The sequence below is a fragment of the Anopheles marshallii genome, chromosome 2 (genome assembly GCF_943734725.1).
Source record: "Anopheles marshallii chromosome 2, idAnoMarsDA_429_01, whole genome shotgun sequence".
NCBI classification, from domain to species: Eukaryota; Metazoa; Arthropoda; class Insecta; order Diptera; family Culicidae; genus Anopheles; species Anopheles marshallii.
The window spans coordinates 10,649,584-10,673,930 of NC_071326.1; the positions used below are offsets into that span (position 1 = coordinate 10,649,584).

At 48.8% G+C, this 24,347-nt stretch overlaps 1 protein-coding gene across 1 annotated transcript in view; it reads left to right on the top strand.

The window, feature by feature from the left end:
- The window catches only part of LOC128709467 (microtubule-associated protein futsch), a 37,727-nt gene that overhangs the window by 13,144 nt on the left and 236 nt on the right, over positions 1 to 24,347 (top strand). Inside the window, exons 2-6 of the mRNA XM_053804466.1 lie at positions 1,238 to 1,336; positions 10,138 to 10,310; positions 10,432 to 10,654; positions 10,734 to 10,892; positions 10,966 to 24,336. Of these exons, the coding sequence (XP_053660441.1) occupies positions 1,238 to 1,336; positions 10,138 to 10,310; positions 10,432 to 10,654; positions 10,734 to 10,892; positions 10,966 to 24,336 (14,025 nt within the window). The remainder of the gene's footprint in view (positions 1 to 1,237; positions 1,337 to 10,137; positions 10,311 to 10,431; positions 10,655 to 10,733; positions 10,893 to 10,965; positions 24,337 to 24,347) is intronic.

Genomic DNA, 24,347 nt, shown 5'->3' on the forward strand with positions numbered 1-24,347 from the left:
GAAAAATATGACGTCAGCGTAGTCGGAAGAGGAGCGCCACAAGAACGACCGTTAGCGCGGAACACCATACATGTGGCTGGTGTTTGTTGTTTGCCGCTGATGACTGTCTGTACAGGGAAAAGGAGAATCCGGCCCCGTTATCAATTTTCGCCGGCACCAGTGCGCTGAACCCATTGCAAAAGTCGCGATCGTTGCACGTGCTGCAACCCAACACCTTTACCGATTTCCATTCGGTTAAATCACACATTTTGGCGGACTGGATGGTGCAGCTCTTGACGGTTCCCGATCGATTCCCGTAGGCGTTCGTAAGCCGCAGCTCAAAGCACGCAAACTCGCCACTGCTGGGAACTTGGGTGTACTGCGTTAGGTTCGCTAGCCGCTGCAGATGTCCGTGAACTTCGTTGACGCGCTCGAGATTGCACTCGACAAGCTCCTCGTGTGATCCGCACGTGTCCCAGCCACAATGGTGGCACCTTAGTGCATCAGCGCCTACAACAAATGGAGAGGAAATCTCATTCTCACCGTGGAACATGTCGGCAATGTTAGAACCAAAAGAAAACAACGCAACCCACCATGCTTTTGTACTTCAATCACAACTGCGACGGTAGCGAGCGTAACTGCAACCTTGAAGAAAAATCTATCACCAGAAAATGCCATCTTTGACTTGCCGGGAAAAACACCGCTAGGCGACTGAGGTGCTGAACGAAGCTGAAACCCGATCAAACACAGCGGCTGCAGTGAGCAGAAAGTAGTCTCCATACACTACGTGCCGTTGGCGAGAAAAGAGGCTTTAGATGACGGTCACGGGGTGTTTTGCCAGTCGCAACAATTTGCTTATGCAAGTAAAATTTATCAACAGTTTTCTTCGCCGTGCCGTTTGTTGCGTACGCCGTCGATCGAGCATATGGATTCGTGATCGTGTGAAGCATCACATAGTGGCCGGTGTTACCGGGCTGACATCAACAAAACGAACCGCGTGCGCAACAACATATTTTGGGAGAAGCTGAAAAGCGAAGCGAACGTACCAAAGTTGCAGTTGTGCTGCAGACGAAAATTGTTTGCAAAATATTGCACACTAAAGCTCAGAGGAAGGCTTATTGGAGCCAAGATTTCAGTGTTTAAAAAAAGTTTACTGCCGATTTTTTTTTTCCGTATCTTAAGTCGGTAAAAAGCAGCATCAAACCGTATTTCTCCCGTGCTAACAAATTCTTTTCTCTTCTATTTTTCTCATCCACAGGCTTCCTTTCATGGGATGTTGTCGATTGCCATGTCGATTTGGAGGAGGAACTGCATACAATCACGTTGCAGGCATTGGAGGGCGAGGAAGGCAAGCATGGTGAGTGGATGAATGTATCACACCGTTCCCTTATCGAGAAGCGAATGCAACCCATATTGGCTCAAAGCCTGTATAAGCGAAGTAAAAAAAAAGGTTCCCTTATCAAACAGCTCATTCAAAGCCGCTGGCTTAACGAACAGCATTCACGATGCATAACGGACCCCACCGTGAAAAGTCAGCTTGATTTTTTCCACTAACAATTGGTGTTCTTTTGGTGGTGGCTTAATCAAGCCGATTTTAATGTAACCGCAATTGACTACGGCCCCCAACGTCTCGGTCTACTCGAACTGCCGCAAATACTACTAAAAACAGCAAGGTCAAATGTAAATTAAATGTTGCCAAGCAGATGTAATTCATTACCTGAACTGCCACTAACAGCCGCGTTCGAAGGGTGTAGGTGCCCCCCTTGGTGGTAAAACCTTGGTGGACCCGTTTGCCGGCATATCACCACAAGGACGGCTCCGAAACTAACGCAAAAGTTCCGTTGTGAGGCTTTCACCGGGACCGTTTATGGTAATGAGTAACGACCGGTTGATAAAGTTTATAGGATGGAGGCTTATCCCTTCTCAACGGGTGTGACTTTTAGCTTTTCTTGTGGAAACTTCCTGCAAGACATTACATTTCATTGCCATCGGAGTAGGAGGAATTAAAACAAAAAACAAAAACTATGCCATTAGTGTTACATTGTGCAGTGAACAGTTTCTAAACAAGGAACCAACATGCAATGACTTAAATTTAAACTAGAGTGTTGAGGTGGACATCCTTTCATGTCACAACACACCTAACTTTTCGGAACTTTTTGGAAGAATTTCCCGAAGCTGTTTTTTTTCTGCGATCGAAAGGGATTTTCCTCGACAGGCAAAACATAATTTTCCACAAAAACCTTACATCCTCAGGCGGACACAACATGCCACATGTTTTCAAACACACGAACATCGCGTTTTCGACAAACTTCTAGCGGTTTGGTTGCTTTATTTAACAAACCAAAGCGACATAATACATGGACAAACCTTTTCTTAAGACGTCTGCTGTTACTGGTGATGACCTTTCGAGACGCAAACAAAGGTCAAGCCGAACGGTGTGTAGCGGTGGTGTACATTTTTCATGAAGGCCTCTCATGAACGGTCACGTCGAGAATGAGATAAGTTTATCTCCTGTTTATTTTCCCGGGGTGAAAACCAAATCGAATTTTCTGGCTCGCTGCTACATCCTTTTTTGGGAGCATGGAAACATTAACTACGACCTTAAGAAGGTCATCACGGGATGCATTAGTGAAGAGACATCGTATCGAAACCGTGACACATGCGATAAAAACCGACCGACTCCGCGCGTGTGCAAGCTTTTACATTATTAATTGTTTCAACATTTAACGAACACGGAATTTTACGGGAAATGGGTTTTATATTACACACTTCGCATCGCAATGAAGTCGAATATTTTACAGCGTTCGTTACTTCGTTCACCAATATGACTTTGCTGCTCGTTGACGATACAGTTTTATCCGCTGCATAACATGCGATTTCGTATGGTAATCCGTGCTAATCCTATTTTAGCTACCGCGATCACACAGCTTCCCAGTGGAAATGCTTTGGTGTGTGGTGGTATGAAATCAGCGGTGGTTAAAAATCGATGACATGTGCACTAAAAATAGACTAGCAAATCGTGCAGGTGCATTGTAAAGCGTCCGCAGTGGTGCCCAACAGTAGCATCACCACACCCGGTTCAACTTTTGCCTTCATGTCCTTGGTCTGCTTGGGACCAATCGCTTGCACTTGGACCAAGAGTCCGGCCAGGGGACCGGGGAGGCAAGTGTACTCGTTGAGATACACAAGAAATGCAATTTAGCCGATCCTTCGTACGTACGCGAATGAAATACAGACGCGAAAATGACAGCGACGAAACCATCGCTGGCAATGCGGCGAAAGAATCGATCGACCATTGCATCGATTGCTGGCGGTTCCGATTGTCCACAACGCCGAATGTGATTGGTCGCGTCCAATGTATGAAAGGCGTGACAATGCCAGATTACAAGTTCGATTACTTTCGATCGGTGCTTTTTTTTCTTGTTTTGGAATGCATTCCAAATGGCAGCTGCTTGTTTTTGTGGACGAAAAAGCAAAGATTTCCATGGTTAGTTTATTTGGAATTGGAAATGTATTGCAAATGCAATGTATGTGTGGGTTTAGCAGTCGTACAAATTGCCGTTCCATCAAGATGCTTTCATGGCGAGAGCAACAAAAAAAAAACAGTAGAATGGCTTTCGTTGTGTATTATTTGAAACCAACTTTATCAAGCACCATCGAAGAATCTTGTGAGGTGAAAAATGGCATCTCGATGATATATGTACCATTTTGTTTCTTTTTTTGTGTGAAAAGACCCACCCCGCAACAACGTAGCAGGCTGGGTGAAGGTTCATTTTTGCATTGAATTAGACCCATCCACCCACAGCCAAGTACACGACGACGCATATGCATACATTCGCCTGCTGGTACATGTTAACGAAGGGAAAGAACCACAAAGCGATACCTGTATGTGTATATGTGTGTCTTTTGTTTGTGATACATAAACGGAGCCGAGAGTCGTTAAGGTCTCGTTTTCCTAGAGTGGAAATTGTGATGCGTTTCTTTTTGCTACTTCCCTCTGGCCATAGCATAGTCAGCAGAAAAGGGTCGAAAATAAAACGCTCGCACCAAACGTTGCACAGTCAAGATTCAACGCCCTAAAGGTGGTCTTAGAACGTGCGTCATTTCTATTTGATTGCAAAGTTATACACACTTTTATGTAGGTTGGCCGCCACTGGAGAGAACAAACGGATCATTATTTTCACAAGAGTAGAGGAAAATGTTTTGTAGTAACTTGTAGCAAAAACCCATCCAAAGGGAGTGTGGAGTTGTTCCCATGGAGAACACACAATCTATAAACATAGGTAACAACTTTTACAATTAAGCTGATGTGAAGATCTAGCATGAGACAACACGGCATCCATCTTTGCATACTACTTTCAAACAGTCTTTCACAATGAAACCTAATTGATTGAGTTGAAAACTGATGCAGGGAATTGAATTGATCAGCCAACAGGGAAGGATTATAATTTCATTCGCTCTGTTGGAAACCAAAATCTGTCCAATCTTTTACTCTTCCAGCGACAGGCACACGCGCGTGCACGCAGCAACAGTAATTCCATTAATCCGAAATAGGAAACGTATCCCGACCCATCGATTTCCTTCGTAACGAAACTAATTTATGTGCTGTTTAGCCTACCGTACAAAGTACGCGCACACGCACGACTCGTCGATCCGATCGCCGGTGACGGTAGAACTTTCGTCGTGTGGTGGAATATTTCCTTCCCAGATTGCCCCGAAGCCCGTTTACGATCGGGGTGAGGCCCGCGGCAAATGAATTGATTCGGTATCTCTCTATCGTTGCTCCTGTCGTTTATCAATGTCGGCAGGATAAGGAAGGTTCCGGTACGCTGCCATCCACATACAGCGCCCCCGAAAATGTCTTCGGTGGGGGGACGGCCACCTTTCGGACCTCCGGGCGATAAATTATCGTACCCGTACGCGCCGTACGTGTATGTCTATACAGTGACACGAAAAGGGGCAACTACACCGTAAGGCGAAGAAGAATAATCGCTGACAGACGTTGCACCGCAGTGCTGAGCCTCTAAATGAGAACGAGAACGAAGTAGAAGAAAACAAAAAAGCAAACACCGATGCTGCCAGCATCGGTGGAGGCGCATGGTGGTGTAATTTCCGGTTTCCTGCATTGCGCTCCAGCTACCTCCATCTGCCAATGATCTAACTCCCTCCATCCCTTTGTGCCGGGGACGTGGATTTGCAATGCGATAGAACGCGAAAATGAGTAGCAAGTGGGATTGTGTGTTTTCTGTATGTTTTGTTGTTCACCGTTGGGGCCAAACCATCACATCCTATTGGATGGCATTCTTGCGGGACTGGAAAAGTATTTCCAGTAAACTTTTACCGCCCGATATTGATTGAAATGGAAGGGCACAAGTTTAGTTTCGCTACCGGAATCGTACTTGATTGGCAATCGTTGGAATCGTTCGGGAAAGGATAGCATGATGCGCGTTGCAAAATTGCTTTTCCCTAAAAGAATGGTGTGTGTGTGAAAGCAAAAGTTGGATCGTTGCAAAAAGATTGCGAAAGCCCAAGCGATTCGCACAGACAAAACCTTTTCCAGTTGATAATTCCAAGTTGAATTCCAACACCAAACCAAGCGAAGGCTAAAAGAGTTGTTGAGGTTGTTTTAATGCCAGTAAATTTGGGATTCTTTGCGATGAAGGTTGAACAGATGTGAAGTTTGATGGACACTACTCAGGATAATATGTTTTTCTCAGCATTTTCCTCTACCCACACCGAGAGCTGGGCTTTATTTTTTATTCATAAGGCGAAATCTGACCTTATTACATGACCATAATGAACTGATCTGCCAAAAAATCACTTGCGCTATGAAAAGGGTGGCCCTATTTAGAAAAGAAGATTATGTACGGGAAATTGTACCTTTACCGGTATGGATCCTGTTACGATAACACACCCTACGAGGCGACGAAATAGAACTAACTCTTGCACGATTACGGTCCTCATTTAGTGTGCTGTAATACCTAAGAGATGATTAGTCTCTTTAAACCGTACATGTCCGAAGGTATGTACGGGGAAATCACATAATGCGTGAAGTGACTATTCAAGTGGTTTATGGATCTGTATCGGTCTACTTATCACTGATTGTGCGTACCGATCAGAAGCATATAAATAGGTTTGCATATGCCGAACGCATCGGATAGTGGTTTACCATAGCTTTACAGTCGCAGTCACAGTTGGGAACGTTACGCACAGAAAAGAAAGGGAAACATTTTTTTAAAAATGTTGAAAGTACTCGTGGGATTAGTCACGCTGTGTGTTGTGTTCACCCTGACAACTGGGCAAGGCAATACTACAACTACTATAGCACCTACGACGACTACCACCACCCAAACGACTACCACCACCACTGCGGCACCTGCTGTAACGACAACTACCACGGTGAAACCCGATGTATCGTCCAATACTCCCAGTGTTGAAACAACGACACGTGCTGGTGCTCCAAGCGTAGTTAAATCATCTGTACTGCCAGTTTTATTAGGGGTGTACGCTGTAATGTCGATCTTAATCAATTAACATAACCAACTTTGACGATGGATTGGATTGGAACAGTCAAAATGAAACTTGAATGTAACAGTGCAGGAACATTGTGAAGTGAAGCTTTTTGTTGTATGAAATTCGAAATAAAATGTGAAAAATGTTTGAATACTACTAAATGTTTTTAAGATCCGAGTCCAATCGTTCATTATCACAACGATTCTTTGTAGAATTGCTCAAAATTTAACATCAGAGGTTGACACAGCGATGTCAGTTTAATTTCACAATCAACAAAACCCTTCAGCGACATTTCTACCGTCTTTCGGCGTGAAAGCCTCAGGTCAAAAATGTAATTCTACCTCGCTCGAGGCAATATTTGGATCAAACACAAACGATGTTTAAACTTGCAGTTATTGTATTCTGCAATGACTCTATTCACCTGAGCTTCGGTTCATTTTTGAGTGTTTTTTTTTTATGTTTTTTAGAATGAATTTCACCGCAAACAGAGTACAGAAACGTGCTTAAGCGGTTCTTGCCGTGGCACGTTCAGATCCTTTTTGGGGTTTCGTGCTATCTTCATTCGGGTTGGGTGGTGGGAAAAATCTTCCGATGTCCTTTTTGTTTTGAAGGGTTTCACTAAAGAAAAATAACGAAGAAAATGTGCCCAAAATTCTTGCTACTTTTAGGGAAGTGCATATAAAAAATCGCACAAATAATTCCATTTCTTTTAGAAATGAGATCAGATGACGCGAAGAGAAGAACAGTTTTTGCCAACCAAATTTCTTACTACTTCGCAAGAGTATTAGTAACGGATGAACTTCATTTATTGGCCAAGAACTCTCCTACAGAGTGCTAACTTCCGCAATATCCTCCCAATGTTTACCGTTTGTGTTGAGTGTTTTAGATAATCAAGATAGGTGTAGTGGTTATACAGTTCATACCATAACTATAAGATGCCTACTTTTTTAAGCACAACAAAAAAGTTAGAAAAAAGAAGAGATAAAAATGATTTTGAACAAAATTTAAAATTTGATGTTTGTATGGATTTCATATCCACGCCTGAAATATATCACCAATTTAAATATATCCTAGGAATCCCTCGAATTCCTTGCAGGAAATATCAGACGCTAATAAAAATTGTTATTAAAAATATGTTATATGAATACATTATTCGATCCGTCTTAAGAATCTTTTAATGATTTTAACTGCATTTTTTAATGTTTACACGCACCGCAAAGTTGTATAATAGTTATGTTACGAACTGTATAAGAGATAAGCATCGATATAAATAGCTGTGCCGTATGTTTCAACAAGTTAGATGTTACATTAACTTTACAAAATGAGCAACACGATAAAACGAGTCATTTTCGCTTTGCTAGCACTGTGCATCCAGCGAGGTAAGAATACACCGGGGATACAGCGGACTGAACTGCTCACCATTAATACAACTTTTTTACAGCACTATCGCTCCAGTGCTATGGATGCATAAGCAACGTGAGCTTTGATGATTGTGCTGACAAGTCCATCAAGATGGATTGTGACACGATGAAGCCGTCGATTCCGTGGATTCCCGAATCGAACGGAATATTCGCATGCGGCAAAGGGAATGGCAGCAGCCCGAACGGTCAAATGTTCGTTAAAACGTGCGTTCCCAAAATGGCTGAGACAGAATTTTGTGCATTGCTCACGTCACAGATCGTCGGTGGTACGGTGGACGTGTGTAAAGTGTGCACCGGCAACCTGTGTAACGCTGCCCCGGAACAAGTGTTGACTGGTGCCTTGCTACTGCTAACCGCTGGTGTAATGTTGCGCGTGTAAAGTGCCCCAGTGCTGTGTGATGTCTGTGTATGGATCGAGATCTAATCAGTTGACAAATTAAATGCTAAATAATTAATCTACTAACAGCCTGTAAACTATTGCACTTCCATGAAGACCACTCCAATCCGATAAGAATATCACAGATTTACAGCAGGCAAACGATGTGCTATTCAAAATTCATTTTTAATTGAAAGGTACATTTATTTTACCCTTAACACATGCAATTTATATCTGTTACAAACAATATTTGAGAGAAAATAAATAACCATTTTATAATCCACTATGTGACAACACCATTTGGCCATGGCCATGACAACACCATTTGGCCACAAAAGACAACTTTAGCTAGAAATAAAAAAATCACAATAAGAATTGATTACACAAGCATAACTTTTGCACTATATCGCTCGTTTTTTGTGCAATGTTCGCGAAACAACTGGACACGGGGACAATAATGAACGAAACATACTCCAATCCCAACGGGGACCGGGCGTTGGCCAGTGTGGCGGAGGGTATAAAGTGCCTGGTTTCGGTAGAACAAAAAGCGCAACGATCCGCCGTGCAGTGATTGTACGGTTTGTGCACAAAATGGGTTTCGGCTAAAGTGGTTAAAAATACATGAATATGCAAATTTTCTGGACGATGGGACGATGGACGGAATGCCGTGGCTTAAACGGGTGGACTCTGGATACCAGCTCCTTGCCAGCATCGCCCCGGGAAGACGTAAATGGCAAGGATAATGAAAAGCACACATACATAAAATCTGTTACACTTCACTTTGACCTTCGCGCTAGTCACACCCGTTGCTCACAGTTGCTGCCAGTTTGGAGCAGCGCGTGCGGAGCCGCGCACTGTCAGCATAAGTGGTTCCGAACGGGACACACAACGTGTAACCAAACCCGCCCATACAGCAACAACGTGATGAAATGCTGCAGCCACATGAAGTAACACTTGGGTTCCAGCACTTTTCGCATCCCTCGAGGCATACTTGCCTCCATGTGCCGGCATTCGCATCGGTACGGTAGCGCACGGTTCCACGGCGGTACGGGTTTGCCGACCGGGGAGCTGGAGGCACTGGTTATAAATTTCATAACTTTGCTTTCGATGATGTACTTGCGGTCGGTGCACTGTTTTTCGAAACATTAGTGCCATGTGAAAGTTACTCAATATGGGTAGCACTTGGAAACGTTATATTGTCTGTTTATTCGGTACAGCACATTGCCACGTTCTAAGTTTCGCATTTTCAACGAAACGAAAAATAAACAGCAAATTAACGTCACAAATAAAACATTTGCTAACTCACCGTACTAACGCATGGTACGGAAAGAACATTACGATTTTATAGCTTTACTTTCCACCACCGTAACCAATCGGTGAAAGTTTGTTCACAATGTCTTGCTGTCGCCAGAATTTTATTGAGAAGACGACAACAATCAATACTTTCCATGCCCTTCGGTACTGCCCACAGATTTTCCATTAATGTCTTTCAACATAATATTCACCCGCTGATGAAGGTGGGTGGGAAAGGCGAATGGATTTCCGCTCGTAGTGGAGTATGCACGACGTTGAGCTTTTACAGATTACGTCTTTGGAGATTTTATCTGCGTGTATGCGCGAATGCGAATGTGTGTGTATGTACAAAGTTTATTTGTCTGACATCGAAAAAAGATTGATTGGAGCGAAAGACCCATTACGTTGGAACAGAAATAAGAATGAAAAATCCTCGCTTGTTCAACCAAGTTCCAAGAATGGATTTGCAAACATGTTTTTATTGGTGTTTTCTTCGTGTTTTTTCGAATTCCCCATGAAAATGCTATTACTGAGCGGTGGATTTTCTATTCGCAGGTGAACGGTTGATTCAGTATGCCAGCGAAAATTTGGTTACTGAAATCTTGATTCATCCACAAGTCAACACCTTCATCCAATGCATCCGGAATCTGCTGAGTAGCTTCACTCGGCACCGTCACATCATCCATACGGGCTACACGTTCGCAGGAAATGGATCGTGGATATTACAGGTAAGAGAACGGCTTGGGAAATTATTTGCCAGTAATTTCACCGCCTGGGGAGTGTAATTCAAGGCTAACATCCTACGCTAACTTCTTCTGACACCGTTCGCTTTTTTGTTTCCTTATCTAGGATGGAACATTTTCAGTGATGGATTTCATGGAGGCATTCCAGGAGCACGAGGTACAGCGCGTACTTCGTGCCTATCCTGAAACGATCACTATGGATATACATTGTGCTCCCGTAGGGCTGTGGCACACAATCCAGGAAAAGTCCTTCTCGCGACTTTGCCAGATTCGCTTGAATCCCGTGGATGTACTCAGCTCAGGCAGTGAAAAATTGAACGGCTTTGTCGGTAAGTAATTGACGCATACGGCTATTTCGTGCGAACAAACTCTCACTGCAAGTTCCCATTCTCTTTGTTTTGTGTGCAGCCTATTTATCGTCGATGATCATACCGACGGAAATTTCCGAGCTATTGGAAAGCTCGGATGTTGTTGGAAACATCCGTTTCAGCCATCCAACTTTGTACGTCTTCCCAGGAGGTCAGGGAGATGCTGCTCTTTTCGGAATCAATGGTTTCAACATGTTAGGTAATTTCATGGCAAATTTATAGTCAAACAATTTTAAAACAAGTAAACAAATTCGGTTTTTCTCTTCCGGCAGTGGATGGAGGCTTCAGCCGCAAGTCTTGCTTCTGGGACTTTGTACGTCATCTAGATCGGCTAGATGCGGTATTGATGACACGCATCAATAACACCAACATCAAGGGCATTTCATCCGTAGTAGAGCGCAAGAGTGAAGCTCACGTCTACCCCCAGATAGGACACTTTTTCTGCAACATTCCCGAACGCAAAGGTTTGCCGAGCCCGGACGGAGACAAGGATCGGGACCCACTGCTGGTGGATATACTACAGGAGGGTCACCAGATCGTCACGAACCTAAAGTCGTTGAACTTGAAGGCACAAAACTGTTACCGCGATGTGGAACCGATCAATCTGTATCATAAGGTTGGTCACGGAACGCTCGATATGTACGTCATCAGCCCGTCACGCGACTCGCGTGAGGTAAAGGATTTTCTCACCCGCTGGGCAGCCGCCGATCAGCGCCTGTTTACGAAAGAGACGAAGGATGGGAAAGATTTTGCCTTCCCGCTTCAAAATCTCATCTCCATTTGTGCACTGCTCGTGTGGACACCGGCTAATCCGGAAGACAATATTACGCGCATTCTCTTCCCGGGTTCCGCACCTGAGTATAAGATACTGGAAGGGTTGGAAAAGATGAAGAACGTCGAGTTTATGCGACAGCCAGTATGCCCAGTCAAATCGATCACTGCAAATCTATCCACACCAGTATTAGTCACGAAGAAGTCCCTCAAATCGGCCTCGACTGATCGCATCATATCGGAAGCGTTACATCCGTCCAAGCCCAAGGACAACAAACTTCTCGACAACAAGATGCGAATGATGGCTGCCGATAATAAGCTTGCTGCGGACGGAATGGATAGCTCAGCGGATGAAATCAAGATGGAGAAACAACTATCGAAGCCACCCGGTACGACCACTGTTGCTTCGGCCAAGATGGACAGCAAACCGAAAGCTATTCGTTCGGGCAAAGCAATGACCATGGCCGAGAAGAAGCTTGACAACAAGAAGTTGGAGCAGCAACAGCAACAAGACGAAAAGAAGGACTCCATTTCGGACGTTAGCTCCGACAAGGAAGATGTGCTGTCAACGGACAAATCTAAACCATTGGCAGTGGACAGTGAAAAGAGTCTCGACGATGCACCCGACGGACAAGAGAAAAAGGAGGAAACTGGCTCAGCCAAACCTGACCTTGATGCGAAAGAAAAGAAGAAAGAAGAAGCTGCATCTCCTGCCGGGGCCGACACCGGTGGCATGGTCACAAAAGCCATCAGAAAGCCTCCTACATCACGCACAGTTACATCATCGACGGCTAGAACCAAGGTGGACACAGCAAGCAAACCTTCCAAACCGTCGGCAGACCGTAAACCCGCAGTGAAGAAACAAACCGAAGCGAATAAATCGTCACCAACAACACCGAAGAAAACCAGCTCAATCGAATCGAAGCTAACCAACGGTAGTGCCACCAAAGCAGAACAGGGAGAAGACATCAAAAAAGCTGTCGGTAAGACAACTGCTTCTAAAACGGTAGGCGCGAAACCGGGCAAATCTAGTCCAAAAGCAACTCCGGCGAAGAGTGCCAAGGATGAGAATAATCGCAAAGTTCTCGAGGCGAGACAGCGCCCAACAATGGCTGCTAAGCGCGAGGCTCGAAAAGATCTCGAGAAGAAAGAGGCACCTGCGTCGAAGCCAGCCGAGCGCAAACCTATCTCACGTCGTCCGAAGGGCACCGTTACGACATCCTCCGCCGTAGCAACTGCCGGTGGAAGTCCTGTGAAGGCTAAGAAGGTGTTGAAATCCGAAAAAGACGCCGTCATCAGGAAGGCTAAGCTGGATAAGAACGGTACAACCGATTCAAGCCTCGTTTCGACCCCCAGTGCAGATGAAGGAGGCGTTCCAGTACCCAAGCGTCCAGTAGGGGTCGCTGCTACAGATGTCGTCCCGGGTGACAGTGACACACTGGAGGCGATAAAGAAACAGCAACAGCTAGCCGAGCTAAAGGAAGAGCAGGAGGCGGTTCGTGAGATCGAAGCCGTATTTAATCGCGATTCAGCTGCGCAAAAGGCTCTCAAACATCGGGAACTGGCGCTGACTGAAGAGCATCGTGAGGTGCAGGACAGCGCCACCGAGCCGGAGGAAGAGGAGGAATATCTCATCATCGAAAAGGAAGAGCAGTACACCGAGGACTCGATCAACGAACCCGAAAGCAGTGCCACGAAGGAGGAAGAGATTCAGAAGCACCAGCGCGATTCGCAAGAATCCGAGAAACGTAAGCGCGACAGTTTGGAGGAAGAGAAAGAGGAAAAGACGGATGCGGTTAAGATTGTTGGTCAGGGTCAGGTGGCTGCCGCAGAGGTTGTTGAGAGCGAAAAGGCGGATGACGATCAGCCGGAACAAGACGAAGGCGTCGTGCAAGCAAGTGCTCCAACTGAGGAGGAACTGGACGACCAGGACCGGGAAGTGCAGGAAAAGCTTTCGCCCAAGCACAAACAAGAGCTCGAAGAGGAAGTGCAGGACATTATCGCTTCGGCGAAGGAAATCGCCAAGTCCAAGATGGAAACCTCAATGGATGGTTTGAAAACGGAGGAAATCTCGTCCATCAGTCCCGATGAGAAGATGAGCAGCACGAAAAAGACCAGCGATACTCGTGATGAGGAACAAGAGCTACCGATCGGTCATCCCAAGGATCACATCGATCCACCACATCACGAGAGCCACCACGAGGAGCGTGTGTCGGCAACCGTCGAATCTGGGGCCACCACGACCGCTCCAACTCTTCCCGAAGACGAGCGCATCCCGCTGGACGAGATTAAGGAAGATCTTGTAATCGAGGAGAAACACGTCAAGGAAGAAACGAAAGAAATCGAAGTGGCTTCGGCGGTGGCGGTTGCTGCCGCTACTGCTGCTGCAGCAATACCAACCGAACAACCAACAGGGCCAGTTGCATCCACAGAAATTACAGCTACTGCAGCAGCGGCTCCGTTGCAAACCGTTTACGAGCCGCTAGAACGACCAACACCGGCAAAGATGCAGTTCAGTGCCCAACAAGCGCACATGCGAGATGTGGTGAAGACACCGGACGAAGTAGCCGATCTACCGGTGCACGAAGAGGCCGATCTCGAGGAGGATTACGGTGAAGATAAGGATAAGGACAGCAAAGAGGACGAGGATAAGGATCGTGATACGAAAGAAAAGCCAGAGGAAGAACCCGTCGTCGCAGTCTCTACGACAACGGTAGCATCCACAATGGCGGCGATAGAGACTGATGCTAAGCAACTTGAGAAGACTGATGATGAAAGGCATGTAGTGGATAAGTCAGTTGAAAGTGATAAACCATGTGATACGGCGAACAAGGCAACCGAAGTGAAGGAAGTGTTCGAGAAGGTTGAGCGAGACACTCGGCTGGACAAGCCACCAAAACCAGACGCACATGAAACTAAAGAACAGGACGCTTCGAACGCAATGCTCATGGACGATTCTATCTTAAGGGATTTGGAGTCTCAAATTATCCCGGTGGATGATAAGCTCGACAGCGCAGTAACGGTACAGCAACAACATCAGGTTAAACAGGAAAGCAAGACACCAGTCGAGGAAACGGATATGCATGATGATCAGGCTGAGGACGATGATGATGAAGCCAACAAGGTTCCGGTGGAAGAAGAGCTGATTGTTGCGCAAAAAGTGGTACCCAAAGTTCCGCAACCACCACAAACTGTTACATCCGTATTGGACGAGATCTGGCAAACGCCTTCAAAGGTAGAGGAAAAACTGGACGAGTTAAAACATCTGATCGATGACAAGGTGGCAGCCTCGATGAAAGGCACCGGAAAGGTGTCGGAATTGGTTGCCATGAAGGACACTATGGTAAAAAGTGTAGCAGAACAGAGGGAAGAAATTATCGGTACCGTGGTGGAAGAGGCCAGGGACACTGATCGTAAGGTGAAGGATATGATTCAGGACGCTGGCAAGGAGGTAGAGCTAATGGCTGTGCAAACGGCTGGTGAAATTGTGACGGATATTACCGGCAAAACAGACACCGTGCTGGATAATTTGCAAACGAAAACCAAACAAGTCGATGACGAATTGAAGGCAGCCACGGCAAAGCTCGACGCTAAAGTGGATTCGTTTGTGCAGGACGTTTCGCAGGTCGCTACCAAAGTAGATGAAACCCTCGGTACAATTGCGGCCGAAAAAAGTGAACTGGAAAAGCTAGCGAAAGATCTCAAGCAAGATGTGGTCAGTCAGCTGGACAATGCAAAACAGCAGATCGAAGAGGACATCGCGAAGGAGGTTGAGAAAGTCCAAGATAAAGCCAAGACTGGCATCAGTTCGTTCTTCGGCAGTATTACCGAGGGCATCAAGAGTGGAATTGAAAAAATGGCGGACAAAGTGGAAAATAAAATCAAGGACAAAGCCGACGAAGTTGAAGTGAAACTGCAACAAGTAACGGAAAAGATCGACAGTCTACAAATGGAACGCGAATCGGAAGCCGCTACTGTGACGCAACAGGAATCGGGCCAAGCATATGATCGTTTTGGTGGACCTTACGAACGAAGCTTCACGCAGGAGCTGCGGGAAACTCATATTACCACGGTTGATTCTCCGGTCACAGATGGAGATAAGCTGAGTATGGAGCTTAAATCGATGGTCAACATTCCACACGACATCGACGAAGATAAGGAACTCGAAGAGCTGGAGGCCAACAAAAACATGGGTACCTTCGTCATCGAAGACATTAAGTACAGTGCTTTTGAGGATGCCAATCTACGCGAGATTAAGGAGGAAGAAGAAGAAGATCGTGTCTCACCACCCCAAGGAGCATCGGAAAAACTTGGTCCATCCGTGGGGGTGATGCCTCCACGGGCCCGAACTCCCGAAGATGTGGCTAAAATAGTGGCCAATGTAGCGGAAGTGCTGAAGTCCGACAAAGATTTGGAAGAAATCATCCCCGGTTTCGATCCACAAGAGCTGGAGCGTAAGCTTTCCCAAGGAACCGCTCGCGAAGAAGATGTAGGCACTGTTCAACGAATGCTCGTCACGGCCAGCAGTGAGGATGGCGGGGAAGAAACGGTCATCTGTGCCGATGGCACTATTACTTTCTCAAAGTCAGCTACTCCGGAACCGATGCAGGGTTCAGGTACAACCACGCCGGAAATAAAGGTGCAGGAAGAAAACGAGGAAGAGGAGGACGAGGCGGACAAATCTGCCGAAGATCACGGTCTTATTCTTGCGAAAGATGCTACTGAAAGCAAGCGAACAGTGGATGAAAAGAGTAGTCCAGCATCATCTGGCAAATCTTCACCCGACCTAAAAACATCGCCCACTTCGATAGAAGAAAAGGATAAACACGAACTACCCGAGAAGGTGGTCCAGGTAGAGACGGCAAAGCCCAAATCACACGAAGAAACTGTTGGTATGTTGAGTGATATACATAAGGAATCTTTGGCCGATCACCAAACACACGATCAAATTGATGATACGAGACGAGAATCGGCCATCAGTACGTTCAGCGAACGAGACTACACTAAAGATGAAAGCTCGTTCGTCGATGAACGTGACTCGTCTCGTGCGCATTCTATCTCGAGCCACATCAGTGATCTCAAAGAAGACCCAACGGACCTCAAATCGGTTGCAGACTTTTTGAAAGAAACTGACAAAGAACATGATCAGGTATTTGTGGAAACGGACGAAAAGACGAAGGAGCTATCCAGTCCCGAATCGATCACAAGCCAAAAGACAGTTTCGGAGAAGGAAACACCTGGCTTGGAAGGAAAAGAAACGGCTGCGGTCAATTTAAATGAATCCAGCAAATTAATGGAACAAGAGTCCATACAGCAACTGGGAACACAGACTCCTGCACAAGAAACAGACCGATATACAAAACAGTCAACCGAAGAAGAGGTATTTTCCCGTCCAGATTCACCCGCCAGTGTAGGAGATGCGTCCCACCAAGCCGCATCGTTGCAAAAAGATCATGAACAAACGGATGACGAACAAATCATTCCCACCCGACACAAGCTAAAAGAATCGGCATCACTGGACCTTGCCGAAGAACACCAACAAGCAGCCGAATTTTCTCGACCAGCATCGCCAGACAGCGCTGAGGAAGTTTCCCGACCGGCTTCGGCAACCGAAACCGACCAAGCACGGCCTATGTCAGCTGCCAGTGGACCCGCAGATAAGGCTCCGTCCGAGAAGTCCGTCGATCTGAAGGCTGAGACCAAGGAGGATTCCCGACCTGCTTCAGCTGCCAGTGGACCCGCAGACAAGGCTCCTTCAGAGAAGTCCGTCGATCTGAAGGCTGAGACCAAGGAGGACTCCCGACCAGCTTCAGCTGCCAGTGGACCCGCAGACAAGGCTCCTTCAGAGAAGTCCGTCGATCTGAAAGCTGAGACCAAGGAGGACTCCCGACCTGCATCAGCTGCCAGTGGACCCGCAGACAAGGCTCCTTCAGAGAAGTCCGTCGATCTGAAGGCTGAGACCAAGGAGGACTCCCGACCTGCATCAGCTGCCAGCGGACCCGCAGACAAGGCTCCTTCAGAGAAGTCCGTCGATCTGAAGGCTGAGACCAAGGAGGACTCCCGACCTGCTTCAGCTGCCAGTGGACCAACGGATAAGGCTCCTTCAGAGAAGTCCGTCGATCTGAAGGCTGAGACCAAGGAGGACTCCCGACCAGCTTCAGCTGCCAGTGGACCCGCAGACAAGGCTCCCTCCGAGAAGTCCGTCGATCTGAAGGCTGAGACCAAGGAGGACTCCCGACCTGCATCAGCTGCCAGTGGACCCGCAGACAAGGCTCCCTCCGAGAAGTCCGTCGATCTGAAGGCTGAGACCAAGGAGGACTCCCGACCTGCATCAGCTGCCAGTGGACCCACAAACAAGGCTCCCTCCGAGAAGTCCGTCGATCTGAAGGCTGAGACCAAGGAGGATTCCCGACCTGCTTCAGCTGCCAGTGGACCCGCAGATAAGGCTCCTTCAGAGAAGTCCGTCGATCTGAAGGCTGAGACCAAGGAGGATTCCCGACCTGCATCAGCTGCCAGTGGACCAACGGACAAGGCTCCTTCAGAGAAGTCCGTCGATCTGAAGGCTGAGACCAAGGAGGACTCCCGACCTGCATCAGCTGCCAGTGGACCCGCAGACAAGTCTCCTTCCGAGAAGTCCATCGATCTGAAGGCTGAGACCAAGGAGGACTCCCGACCTGCTTCAGCTGCCAGTGGACCCGCAGACAAGGCTCCCTCCGAGAAGTCCGTCGATCTGAAGGCTGAGACCAAGGAGGACTCCCGACCTGCATCAGCTGCCAGTGGACCCGCAGACAAGGCTCCCTCAGAGAAGTCCGTCGATCTGAAGGCTGAGACCACGGAGGACTCCCGACCTGCATCAGCTGCCAGTGGACCCACAGACAAGGCTCCCTCAGAGAAGTCCGTCGATCTGAAGGCTGAGACCAAGGAGGATTCCCGACCTGCATCAGCTGCCAGTGGACCAACGGACAAGGCTCCTTCAGAAAAGTCCGTCGATTTGAAGGCTGAGACCAAGGAGGACTCCCGACCTGCATCAGCTGCCAGTGGACCAACGGACAAGGCTCCTTCAGAGAAGTCCTTCGATCTGAAGGCTGAGACCAAGGAGGACTCCCGACCTGCATCAGCTGCCAGTGGACCCGCAGACAAGGCTCCTTCAGAGAAGTCCGTCGATCTAAAGGCTGAGACCAAGGAGGACTCCCGACCTGCATCAGCTGCCAGTGGACCCACAGAAAAGTCTCCCTCCGAGAAGTCCGTCGATCTGAAGGCTGAGACCAAGGAGGACTCCCGACCTGCATCAGCTGCCAGTGGACCCGCAGACAAGGCTCCTTCAGAGAAGTCCGTCGATCTGAAGGCTGAGACCAAGGAGGACTCCCGACCTGCATCAGCTGCCAGTGGACCCGCAGACAAGGCTCCCTCCGAGAAGTCCGTCGATCTGAAGGCTGAGATCAAGGAGGACTCCCGACCTGCATCAGCTGCCAGTGGACCCGCAGACAAGGCTCCTTCAGAGAAGTCCGTCGATCTGAAGGCTGACACCAAGGAGGATTCTCGACCTGCTTCAGCTGCCAGTGGACCCGCAGACAAGGCTCCCTCAGAGAAGTCCGTCGATTTGAAGGCTGAGACCAAGGAGGATTCCCGACCTGCATCAGCTGCCAGTGGACCCGCAGACAAGGCTCCCTCAGAGAAGTCCGTTGATCTGAAGGCTGAGACCAAGGAGGACTCCCGACCTGCATCAGCTGCCAGTGGACCCACAGAAAAGTCTCCCTCCGAGAAGTCCGTCAATCTGAAGGCTGAGACCAAGGAGGACTCCCGACCAGCTTCAGCTGCCAGTGGACCCGCAGACAAGGCTCCTTCAGAGAAGTCCGTCGATCTGAAAGCTGAGACCAAGGAGGACTCCCGACCTGCTTCAGCTGCCAGTGGACCCGCAGACAAGTCTCCCTCCGAGAAGTCCGTCGATCTGAAGGCTGAGACCAAGGAGGACTCCCGACCAGCTTCAGCTGCCAGTGGACCCACAGACAAGGCTCCTTCAGAGAAGTCCGTCGATCTGAAGGCTGAGACCAAGGAGGACTCCCGACCTGCTTCAGCTGCCAGTGGACCCGCAGACAAGGCTCCTTCAGAGAAGTCTGTCGATCTGAAGGCTGAGACCAAGGAGGATTCCCGACCTGCTTCAGCTGCCAGTGGACCCGCAGACAAGGCTCCCTCAGAGAAGTCCGTCGATCTGAAGGCTGAGACCAAGGAGGACTCCCGACCTGCTTCAGCTGCCAGTGGACCCGCAGACAAGGCTCCTTCAGAGAAGTCCGTCGATCTGAAGGCTGAGACCAAGGAGGACTCCCGACCTGCATCAGCTGCCAGTGGACCCACAGACAAGGCTCCCTCCGAGAAGTCCGTCGATCTGAAGGCTGAGACCAAGGAGGACTCCCGACCTGCTTCAGCTGCCAGTGGACCCGCAGATAAGGCTCCTTCAGAGAAGTCCGTCGATCTGAAGGCTGAGACCACGGAGGACTCCCGACCTGCATCAGCTGCCAGTGGACCAACGGACAAGGCTCCTTCAGAGAAGTCTCTCGATCTGAAGGCTGAGACCAAGGAGGATTCGCGACCTGCCTCAGCTGCCAGTGGACCCGCAGATAAGGCTCCTTCAGAGAAGTCCGTCGATCTGAATGCTGAGACCAAGGAGGATTCGCGACCAGCTTCAGCTGCCAGTGGACCCGCAGACAAGGCTCCTTCAGAGAAGTCTGTCGATCTAAAGGCTGAGACCAAGGAGGATTCCCGACCTGCTTCAGCTGCCAGTGGACCCGCAGGCAAGGCTCCCTCAGAGAAGTCCGTCGATCTGAAGGCTGAGACCAAGGGGGACTCCCGACCTGCTTCAGCTGCCAGTGGACCAACGGACAAGGCTCCTTCAGAGAAGTCCGTCAATCTGAAGGCTGAGACCAAGGAGGATTCGCGACCAGCTTCAGCTGCCAGTGGACCCACAGACAAGGCTCCTTCAGAGAAGTCTGTCGATCTGAAGGCTGAAACCAAGGAAGAGTCCCGACCTGCTTCAGCTACCAGTGGACCCGCAGACAAGGCCCCTTCAGAGAAGTCTGTCGATCTGAAGGCTGAGACCAAGGAGGACTCCCGACCTGCTTCAGCTGCCAGTGGACCCGCAGACAAGGCTTCCTCCGAGAAGTCCGTCGATCTGAAGGCTGAGACCAAGGAGGACTCCCGACCAGCTTCAGCTGCCAGTGGACCCGCAGACAAGGCTCCTTCAGAGAAGTCCGTCGATCTGAAGGCTGAGACCAAGGAGGACTCCCGACCTGCTTCAGCTGCCAGTGGACCCACAGACAAGGCTCCCTCAGAGAAGTCCGTCGATCTGAAGGCTGAGACCAAGGAGGACTCCCGACCTGCATCAGCTGCCAGTGGACCCACAGACAAGGCTCCTTCAGAGAAGTCCGTCGATCTGAAGGCTGAGACCAAGGAGGACTCCCGACCTGCTTCAGCTGCCAGTGGACCCGCAGACAAGGCTCCCTCAGAGAAGTCCGTCGATCTGAAGGCTGAGACCAAGGAGGATTCGCGACCTGCATCAGCTGCCAGTGGACCCGCAGACAAGGCTCCTTCAGAGAAGTCCGTCGATCTGAAGGCTGAGACCAAGGAGGATTCGCGACCAGCTTCAGCTGCCAGTGGACCCGCAGACAAGGCTCCTTCAGAGAAGTCCGTCGATCTGAAGGCTGAGACCAAGGAGGATTCGCGACCAGCTTCAGCTGCCAGTGGACCCGCAGACAAGGCTCCTTCAGAGAAGTCCGTCGATTTGAAAGCTGAAACTAAGGAAGAGTCCCGACCTGCTTCAGCAGCTAGCGGGATACCAGGTGTACTTGATGTCTCAGCTTCGAAAGAACCTTCGAGACCCGATTCAGTCGCATCAAACAAATCTTTCATAATGGATTCGAAGAGTGGACATGACACAACATCAGTCACGTCATTTGCGCGATTTGAAGAATCTTTATCCCGTCGAGAATCATCAACCACAAAGGAAGAACATGATGGCGCAGTGAGTGATGGTGATGAGGACAATTTCGAAGCAAAAGTGTGTATGAAAGAAACACGATCGAAATCCATGTCCGCTGTAGTCACTGTTTCTGGACAGCGTTCCGGATTTGAAGGTGGTACTTTGGGAGTGCTCGAAGAATCGGTTATTGCTTCGCGTGACGATTTGGATATGATACGCAGCCCTCGGGATAGTGTTACTAAGCTAGACCCTCCCTTTATTCCAAAACAAGCGGATAGCGCGTTGAACAAATCCTTCAAACCATTGTTCGGAGACGATCCACAGTTCCCTGGGGAGAAAGAGGATGTACATAAGCATGATACCACTACCATGTTTCCGAAATGTGGTTTAGACAGTTCCGAAAGTCCCGACCATGGCGCAACGATCGCTAAAGGCATGGATCAGCTACTGAAAGATACAGTCACCTCAATGAAGGAAATTGAAAAGATGACATCGACGGTCATTTCTTCCACGAAAACAGAGGAATCGATGACCGAAACTAAGGCAACAGTAACTTCTATCCCGGGAGCATTCCCAATGACAGGGGACAGTGGCAAATCATCTCCCTATCTTGGTGAAAAATCGCAGGAATCCAGCGCCAAATCAGTTAGTCCACTGCAGGACAAGGACTCGCTTGAGGAGAGCACCACTTCGCTGAACACTTTCATCGAAAAGGATAGCTTGTCAGAAAAGGCGTCCACGCAACAGCAGCATGTCTCAATTCGTATGAGTTCTGCTGGTGAGTCTTCGGTAGAACAATGTTCGACGTCAGCTGAAAAGGTTACAGAAGAATTGCTCTTCGCGGGTAGCAAAACACCACCAACAGCCCCTATAAGCCCGAACGTTGCTGCAAAGGATAGCATAAGTGTAACTCAATCTCATTACGAATCCTCGGTACTGTCTGGTACGACCTCTGGTTCGTCAGCGACAACTACTTTGGCGACTTCTGCTATGACGACAACTATCCCGACCGCGCCAAAGGACGATGCATCTGGTATTTCAACACCTAAAGAGTCTGTACCATCTGGCAAGTCGAGCCCGGGGCTGATGTCCGTGCACACGCAAGGTAGTACGGACAGTGCTTCCAAATCGATCAACTTGGGCCACAGCAGTTCAGGTATTGAGACATCAGATTCATCGCCAAAGCCTACATCGCCCTTTCCGAAGGTGGTCGTCGACACGCTGAAACTTGCGGACGAAGCAAAGACCACCTCCGGCATGAGCACACCGGACATGACGCGTTCCTCAACGCCAGACATGGTCGACTCACAGATTGAGCGTATCGCCACAACTGCAGCTAGCGCAGACAAGGGTGACTCTCAGACTACTGTCACGACGACGACGACAACGACAAAGACCACGACGTACATCATCAAGGATGGGCAGAAGATTGAGGTGGACAGCAACGAGCAAAGTGATACGGTAAGCAAAAGTGAAACACAACAGCCGGGAGCATCCACCGTTACTCCCGCGGGTGTAACTTCTTCTACTACGACTTACGTAATCAAGGATGGGCAAAAGGTCGCAGTGGACAGCAGCATCCGTAGTGAGGTGTCCGACCAGACCTCCGAGGCAATCGCTGCGACAAAAGCATTGGCTCCCACCCAGCTTACGCTGGCCGGAACCGAAGAACGTAGTTTCATCGAAGACTACGATGAAAAGGACGTTCTATCACCGCGGTCAGATATATCGTCCGGGCAGGCGTCACGCATTGTAGCCGGATGGCACGATGAGGATGTCCCTGGTTCACCCATGAGCGTGACCTCACAGGCTCCGTTGTCGCCCAGCACTAAGTACACCTACGACTATGACCTGCAGCACTCCAGCTCGGGCGTGAGCAAGAAGTCCGACATCGAAATTGACCAAGACAGTCAGGATGACATTGTGCCACCACAGTACGGAAGCGAGGAGGCGAAAACGGCCATTCCTATCACTTCCAGTTACAAGCCAGATCCCATGAGCACTTCATTCTACGGACAGCTGCCAGAAGTACCGTCGAGTATGGCGATGGCGTCGAGCACTACCCGTTCGATTCCAATTCCGATCACCGGGACAACGAAGGGCTTTTCCAAACCATACGTCGAATATGCATCCAGCGGCGATAGCAGTGTCGATTCCATTCACAAACCACCCGTAACCGGCGACCGTAAATACCTGGACGAGGCGGACTTGGACTTTGAAAAGGCATTTAGCAGCGCTAGCAGCACTAAGATGGACGATGTCATGACCACTTCGATGCACTTTTCGAGCGAGAAGGAATTTATGGCAGCAACAACCACGGTCGCTAGTATGGCCCAAGCGCAAAAAATGGAAATGGACTTCACTTCCACCGGACTCCCGTCGTCGGTGACAACTACCCTGACGGGAGCGCAACCGAGTGCGACTGTAGCGCAGTCCCTACCGCCACAACCACCACAACCCCAAGCGCAATCACAATCAAGTCTATTACAATCAACCCAGCCAACTGCACAGTCCACGAGTACGTCCTCTGCGGAAGCAAAGAGTGTGCTTGATTCGTGGGGAAAGCCATTGGGACTTCCATCGCCGGCACCAATGACAGCCGATGACAACAAAACGACCCCGAAAAAGGAACGGCGCATGCTGATGAGCAAAACGAAGCTGAACAACGAGAAGAACCTACGCAAGCGGGCCGAATCGCCTACAAAGGCGAAAAAGCCCACTAGTCCCGTCTATGTGGACCTGTCATACGTGCCACATCACGGCAACTCGTACTACGCGAACGTAGAATTCTTCAAGCGTGTCCGAGCCCGGTACTACGTATTCTCCGGCACCGAACCGAGCCGGGAGGTGTACAACGCCCTGCTGGAGGCCAAACAAACATGGGAAGATAAAGAATTAGGTAGGTTGTTG